Source organism: Nematolebias whitei, chromosome 6, assembly GCF_014905685.2.
Source record: "Nematolebias whitei isolate Nwh7 chromosome 6, NemWhi1, whole genome shotgun sequence".
In the NCBI taxonomy this organism is placed as follows: Eukaryota; Metazoa; Chordata; class Actinopteri; order Cyprinodontiformes; family Rivulidae; genus Nematolebias; species Nematolebias whitei.
In genome coordinates this window covers 49365372-49373581 of record NC_056503.1, presented here as the reverse complement: position 1 = coordinate 49373581, position 8210 = coordinate 49365372, and the positions used below count along the sequence as shown (strand labels likewise).

General features: G+C 43.7%; 1 protein-coding gene across 1 annotated transcript in view; it reads right to left on the bottom strand.

Moving 5' to 3' along the window:
• Nucleotides 1-8210, bottom strand: part of LOC119410819 (sodium/potassium-transporting ATPase subunit beta-3) — a gene marked incomplete in the record, with an annotated part of 19564 nt that overhangs the window by 10602 nt on the left and 752 nt on the right. The window contains 5 exon segments of the mRNA XM_037677741.1: nt 1163-1225; nt 4481-4531; nt 6171-6358; nt 6541-6639; nt 6738-6866. Of these exon segments, the coding sequence (XP_037533669.1) occupies nt 1163-1225; nt 4481-4531; nt 6171-6358; nt 6541-6639; nt 6738-6866 (530 nt within the window).

Sequence of the window (8210 nt, the reverse complement as noted above, 5' to 3'; positions counted from 1 at the left end):
GATAGATAGATAGATAGATAGATAGATAGATAGATAGATAGATAGATTTACAAGACTCTATTTTTACTGTCTGTGGAGGACACTGAACAGTCTGATGTCTTGAGGGACAGAGGACTTCCTGAATCTGTCCATGGAGCAGGGCTGGGACAGCATCTACTGCTGAAGGAGCTCCTCTGCTTCATGATGGCACCGTGCAGAGGATGATCAGCATTGTCCATGATGGATAGAAGCTTACTGAGGACCCTGTTCTCTGCCACTGATATGAGTACACCTATGGACACACCCCACCCCCAACCCCCACCCCCGCTCGAACATGTTTTTTGCTACCTAGCACAGAAGTCCAATAACAGAACACCAATCAGGTTCAAATCAGAAAGGAGGCTCCTCCCATCTCTCGTCTAAAAGTGACTTCATCATTGCTCACCAGAGCATTGAAGTAAGTCAGGAGAACAACAGAACCCCCCTCCTTTTCAGGACACCATCCAGAGACTGTGGTTCAGTGCGTGGACACAAACAGCTCTGGACCACAGAGAGGTAACCATCTTGTTCTCCAGCGAGAACTCCAACCCCGAGGCGCTCAGCTGGGGTGGGGGGTTGAGTATCCCCACACCTGTCCGTCACCTCTCTCTCTCTAAGCAGCTACAGAGCAGGAAAGAGTCCAGCCTCACTCCAGGTGTTGGGTTCAGAGCCCCAGATGTGTGCAGAGATGAGCCCAACTATATTTAGCTGCTGTCGCTCAACCTCATGTACAAGCTCTGGCTTCTTACCCACCAGTGAAGTGATGGTCCACATGCCAAGACCCAGTTTCTGTCACAAGGAATCTGTGCCCAGGGCCCTGCCCTCGCCCGCCACCTAGCTTGCACTGCACTTGATCTTGACAGCTCTGCGTGCAGGTGACGTGCACTCGGGGAGATGGCTGCTCGTAGTTTTCTTAGGCTTCGCCGGGCCGCTCTGCAACGAGCTGCGGCTCAATATCTGTCAGCGTGACAGAGTTACAGCCATTCCTGTCATAACTAGGGTTGTTTAGCTGTTCCTCCAATGTGACGTAACTCATACTTACAGAGAAACACATTTACATTTATGAACTGTTCGATTTTGATTTGATGAATTTAAATCAACAAAATAAACATTTACTCACATGAGCTTTCTTTCCATAGTAAGGAAAAAACATCTTGTCCAGACGACCTTCAGACGGGAAGTAGTTCATGTGTAATGGAGTGTCTCTCTAAAAGACAGCAGAGGGAAAACGCATTTAATTTTATATTCACATAAAAAAAATCAACAAACCTTTGATCTATTGCTGCTCTCCTTTCAAAACAATAGATAGTTGCAAATATTATTTACTAATATGAAAACCCCCACACTAATGTAGCTGCATAGCAAAGCACATTAAATCCCATTAATAACAATAATACTTGTTTAGCTCACCCCTCCCCCCCCCACACTTCCCTGCTCTGTCCCCCATTTATTGCTTTTTATTCTCTCTTAGTTAATGTTTGTTCTGCTTATAATGGTCGAGCAAAATGTTTTTCCTCTTCCATCACTTCATATATCATAACTGTGTTCAGCCTAAAGCACATTTGTCAAACTAAAGGCCTGCAGGACAAATCTGGCCCTTGTTTACATTTTATTTGGCCGCCAAGATAATATTTTAAATGTGGCTCTTAGATTGAATTAGAATAAAAATGAGATAAAATAAAAATCTTAAGTGTAGCTCTTAGTTATCACATCAGCTGTAAGGTCCCTGATGGTTTTTGTTTTTTCATTGCAAATACAGAATACAAGTTAACTCCATGCATTAAACATTTCCTTCATATAATTACTTAAATGAGAAGAAACGTGTTTAAAAAAACACAATTAATATGTCCTATGTTACAAAATAACTGTCTTAAAGTTTTGTTTTGTAAATGTGGACAAGTAGGTCAAATTGCATTTTCTATTTTTGTACTTGATGGTGTGTGAAAGTATTATGTGATGATAAGAGTATTTAAATATACAATAGTATCAGTAGACCTTGGTATCAGTTCTCTGTGCTTGTAGTTAATCTCATTAATATGTTCTCTCTCTTTAAATGATTCAGGTTTATGAAGGCTTCAGGTTATATGGTGCAGAGGATATTTTGTGATAAAAGTACCATAGAATGAAGTCAAAATGAACTCGTAGTACTCAGTATGTAAAAAAGTAAGGGTAATGTAATTTTCAAGAATGATCTCAGATAAAGTTCAGCTTAAAGGCTGGTTGTCTGTGTTCTACCTTTATTATATACAGATTTTATGTTTTATTTATCCTATGAACTAAAAATGCACTACAACTGTCTGGAAAATGCCCCCAGACCCCCCAGGACTGCTTCAGTCCACAGGCACCTGATCATTTATGTAGACGTCCTTCTTTGCCATCAGCAAATGTTGGCAGGCCTGGTCTGACATTCTGTTTCAAATTCAGTATATTATTGTTAACTGTTTTAACTAGAGGCAGCACGGTGGATCAGTTGGTAGAGCTGCCGTCTCTCAGTAAGTAGGCCGTCCCGGTTCAAATCCTGGCCTGGGGACTTTTCTGGGTGGAGTTTGCATGTTCTCTCCGTGCTGCGTGGGTTTTCTCCGGGTGCTCCGGTTTCTTCCCACATACCCAAAACATGCATGTTAGACTGATTAATAACTTTAAATTGTCCCTAGATAAGAGAGACAGTGAATGGTTGTTTGTCTCGTTTGTCTCTAAAGCCCTGCTCACACGGGATTAGTTTACCTAGGGACCACATGCTATTTGTAATAATTGCAGAGATTGTCTGTGTTGTTAATCCCGTGCGAATCGGCCATGTCAGTAATTTGTAAAGTCAAAATTCCCCCACAATTTACCTACTATATTTTGCTGCACTCTGAGGTCCTGTGATAATACTAATCCAATGTGAATAGGCATCTCTGTGATTTGGACAGAAATGGGCGGGGTCTGATACGTAACTAGATGTTTGTTTTTTTGGTTTAAGCAAAATCCATCCATCCATTATCTTTACCCGCTTCTTCCATTTTGGGTCCTGAGGGTCACTGGTGACCATGTCTAGCAATCACTGCGCGAGGAGCGGGGGACACCCTAGACAGGTCGCAAGTCCATCACAGGGACACATAGAGACAAACGAGACAAACAACCAGACAAACAACCACTCTCTCTCTCACCTAGGGCCAATTTAGAGTCACCAGTCAGTCTAACATGCATGTTTTTGGTCTGTGGGAGGAAACCGAAGTACCCAGAGAAAAGCCACGCATGCATGGAGAGAACATGCAAACTCCACCCAGAAAGGCCCCCGGACCGGGATTTGAACCGGGGACCTGCTCGCTGAGAGGCAGCAGCTCTACCAGTTGCATCACCGTGCTGCCACTTAAGCAAAATCATTTGGAAAAATATAGAACAAGGCTATTTTAAATGAACACGCTGCTCGCTTCAGGTTTTGTAGATGCTGCTACTTTCTTCACCGCAGATGACAGCAGGTGCAGAGACACGAACAGGATCACCTGACCCATCCATCCATCCATCCATCCATCCATTATATTTACCCGCTTCTTCCTTTTCTTCCTTTTTTTTAAATAATTTCCCTTTGGGATTGATTAATAAAGTATTTTTGAATTTGAATTTTCGGGCTGCGGGAGTCGCTGGTGCCCATGTCCAGTATCACTTGGACAGGTATGGGTCCATTTCAACCGGCAAGTGAACGGATGCATGCGGCCGGTGACAGGTTTTCCATCTGAGCTTCACGTGGCTTTTTTGACCTCTTAAACCGGCCGGTCGGACCTGCTTCCTCCTCAACAAGTAGATTAACACAATTTTATATTGTGCATTATTTAGTTTTCTTTGAGCTCATTCGTAAAACCACATCAAAGCCTGAGACCGGCCCGCACATTAGGTACATTATTATGGACCGGCCCATTCGTGACAATGCTGCGTGTTAACATCATATCTGGAAGATGTCTGTATATTTCAGCTAAATCTCAGACTTTGGTTATCCCGTGCGAATGTGCCACATAAAAAGCAGACGTTGGGGAGTAATTTATTTATTATGCGTTGTCCCTAGGTAAAACAAATCCCATGCGAATAGGACTTATGTGTCTCTGTGATGGACTGGAGACCTGTCCAGGGTGTCCCCCGCCTATCGCACAGTGATAGCTGGACATGGGCACCAGTGACTCCCGCGACACGAAACCGAAGAAGCGGGTAAAGATAATGGATGGATGGATGGATGGATTGATGGATGGATGGATGGATGGATGGATGGATGTTTTAACTAGACAACCTGGTTTCTAAAATATACTGTATATAAAGCTGTACGGCTTCGTATGTGAATGTATGTAAATTGGCACTGAGATTTAGAGAGTTGCACAGGGAGCTCCACCTAAAATCTTGCCTATGGCACCAAATTGGCTACTGCCACTGTTACAACTCACAACACCGACTAGAGTTCTTCTTGTGTTGTGGGATACCAGCCAGGACTGACCTTGGATGTACAGTTGATGTAGGGTTCTCCTTGTGGTTTCAGTCCAATAACCTGCAGACAAAAACACCCAACGTGGCCTCAGATTAGCGTTCTAAATACCAGCTGAAGTTTCATCCTGATAAAACTTTAGATACCCAAACCAAATGTCTTCTTGAGAAACGCTTGATGGTCAGACAAGACAACAATCAAGCTGTTGGCAAGACTGTTTTGAGGTGTCAAGCTAAAGTTTTAAACTTAAAAGCATTGTAACAAATATCAAGCATGGTGGTGGTAGCATCATACTATGGCACAAAGTGAATGGAATAATGAAGGAGGAGGTCTACCTGCAGATCTTTCAACCTAACCTCAAACCAACAACTGGACGGATGACGCTTGAGCACAGTTGAGAGCTTAAAGAGGACCGTGATCCCAAACACAATCAGAACTGGTTTCTGGTTGGATAAATCATCAGAACTGGTTTCTGGTTGGATAAATCAGGCTAACATGAAGCTTCCCTAATGGTCTTCCTAAAGCCACAGACTCAACTTGATTGAAAATAGTTGGATTCTGATTAAAGACCAGGTCGGTGCAGGAAACCAGTCAATATAAACTAACTCCAGTTCTGGCCAGCAGAAGAATGGTGAAATCAGCCAGAAGTCTGCAAGAAGCTTCTTCTTCTGTCAGCTTTTTCCTCTTCAGGGGTCTCCACAGTGAGCCATCCTCCTCCATCTCACTCTGTCCTCACTCTGTCCTCTGCACCCTCTGTCCTCACTCCAACCACCTCCATGTCCTCTCTAACTGCATCCATATATCTCCTCTTTGTCTTTTTCCTGGCAGCTGCATTTCTAACATCCTTCTACCAATATACCCACTGTCCCTCCTCTGAACATGTCCAAACCACTGTCCCTCCTCTGGACATGTCCAAACCACTGTCCCTCCTCTGGACATGTCCAAACCATCTCAGTGTGTCCTCTCTAACTTTACCTCCCAGTTGTTCAACCTGTGCTGTACCTCTGATGATCTCATTCCTGATCTTCTCCATCCTTGTCTCTCCTAAGGAGAACCTCAACATCTTCATTTCTGCCACTGCCAGTTCTGTCTCCTGTCTTTGTGTCCATGACTCTGTCTCCAGACCATACAACATAAGCTGGTCTCACAAGTGTCTTGTAAACTTTTCCTGTGACCTTTGCTGACACCCTTTTGTCACAAATCACTCCTGAAACTTTTCTCCATCACTCCATCCTGCCTGGACTCTCTTCTTCACCTCTTCACCATGTTCCTGGACAGTGGACCCCAAGTCCATGAAGTCCTGCACCTTTGTGACCTCTGCTCCTTGTGGCCTCACTGTTCCACCTCCTCCCTCTCATTCACACATGGACTCTGTCTTGTTATGGCTGCCAGAGGCTTGTTAATGGAGACAAAAATCCTGAAACATTTACCCAAATATCAGCAAAATCCCATCATTAACATCCGTTTATGTACCACACTGTTTTAATCTAAATCAAATAACATCAAGGACCGGGTTGAGATGATTAAAGGTCCACTTTGGGGAGCTGAGGGAACTCTGGTCTTACAGCCGATTAATAAAAATCAATTACTTCAACCACTGCCAATAAAAATGATATAAAACCTGCAGTCATTGCTGACAGAACTTCCAAAGATTTTCTGTAATACATAAACTGGCGTCCTGCTTGGGAAGAGTGATACTGACCCGGTTCATCTTAATGATGATGCAGGGTTGTCCTTCAGAGTATCCAAAATTTGGATCCGGCAGACCGGAGCACTGACGCAGAATACTGCGTTTGAACTGGCAAACCTTCTTTACGGGTTCATCGTCCTGCTCCGTGTATTCACCCACCAAACACAAGTCATTGCTCTCCTGGACTTCATCGTTGTACTCTGGAAAAGAAACAGGAAATGAACAAGAAGTCATTTTCATTTTAGCTCCGTAACGTGCCGCTGTTTGAATGAAACGACTTCCTGTCGCAGGCAAAGCCGGGAGCCAATCAGCATGCAGCATCTCTGCGGAACACGCGTGTTCTAAAAGCACGTTAGCGTGTTTGTGCCCGCGCTTCACTCACTCTCCAGGAACTTGTCCAGCTGTTTCACATAATCCTTGTACATTGCTGGGTCTGTGCGATTGTAGAAGATCTCAATAGCATGTGGACGAATCACCACACCTGAAAACAAACAAATCAATAATGTGGTTATTTGTACGTAAATATAAATCTACGTTGATCTGAACGTAAATGCACTGGAAGAGGAAGGGTCGCGTCACCTGGATCAGCCAGACGGTCTTGATGTTGTGGAACATTTTCATTCAGAGTTTGTAACATCACCCACATGGTCAGAGAAAACATTCCCGCCAAAAATCCATAAAAGATGAAGTAGAAGAGGAGGATTAGGCCTGAAATAAATAAATAAATACATCTGTATTTATTAACAGGCGATGAAACCACCAGGCCAATCAGAACACTGGTAACGTAAAGAAACGCTGACCCTACTGTCGCTAAGTTAGAGCTGGAGTTACAACTACTGCCTCTTTTATATTAAAATGAACTTTCCCCCCGGAGATCAACATGTTTGCATTTTAGCCACTAACTACAACAGCTGGGTTTAGTTCATCCAGACCAGGCTCACATCTCCAAGGCAACCAGGACAGAGATTACAGCAAGTTCTGGGTCTGCCCCAGGTCTCTTCCCAGTGAGACGTGGCCAGAAAGCTCTCCAAAGCCTCTGATCTGATGTCCAGGAGGAGGCATCAGATCAGATGAACCACCTCATTTGATTCCTGTTGATGCAGAGGAGCAGCAGCTCTGAGCTCCTCCAGATGACTGAGCCAACGCAGGATGGGTCACCATGACCACAAGTGAGAGCTGGAACAGCGACAGACCAGTGAATCCAGAGCTCTGCCTTTAAATTCAGCTCTTTCTTCACTACGACCGACCGAATCAACGCCCTCATTACTGAGGACGAGGCCCAAACCCATTGATCCATCTCCTGCTCCATCCTACCATCACTCAGGAACAGGACACCCAGGTACTTAAACTCCTCCACTTGAGGCAGACTCACCCTGGACCCGGAGGGGGCATTCCACCTTTTGTGGGTCCAGAACCAAGGCCTCGGACTAAAAGGAACCACTTCACACTCACCTCTTCAATGCTTCTTGCTGACCGTCATGACTGAAGATGTCAGCAGAACCACATCGTCTGCATAAAGCAGAGACGAGATGCTGAGGCCCCCAACACCCCCTCCAAGACTGACATCCTGTCCATGGAGACCTACAGGATCAGAGACCCTGCGTCCATCTGCACTGAGAACGAGCTCGACTATGTGCCATGAATGCAGACACGGGACGGGCCCCATACTCCCACAGCCCCCCCACAGATCGGCTCTGACAGTCCAGTTAAATAATCCACACCAGATTGATAATCTGGTTTAATGAAATTGATTAATTTAGCGCCAACACAAAATGGCTAATCCAAACAAACTTTATTTATCTCTTTATTAAGAAACAAACTTTTACCACAAATAACAAAAAAAGAAAAGGATCAAAACCGGTTTTTAAAGTAAATGATACATAATTATTAGATCAATCAGTTTTTATTTTAATATGTTTAAATGATTTTCAGCTCCTGGTCTTCATTTTACATGCTGCTGTCAAAAAATAGAGATTCATAATAATAATGATAACAATAATAATAATAATAATAATAATAATAATAATAATAATAATAATAATAATAATAATA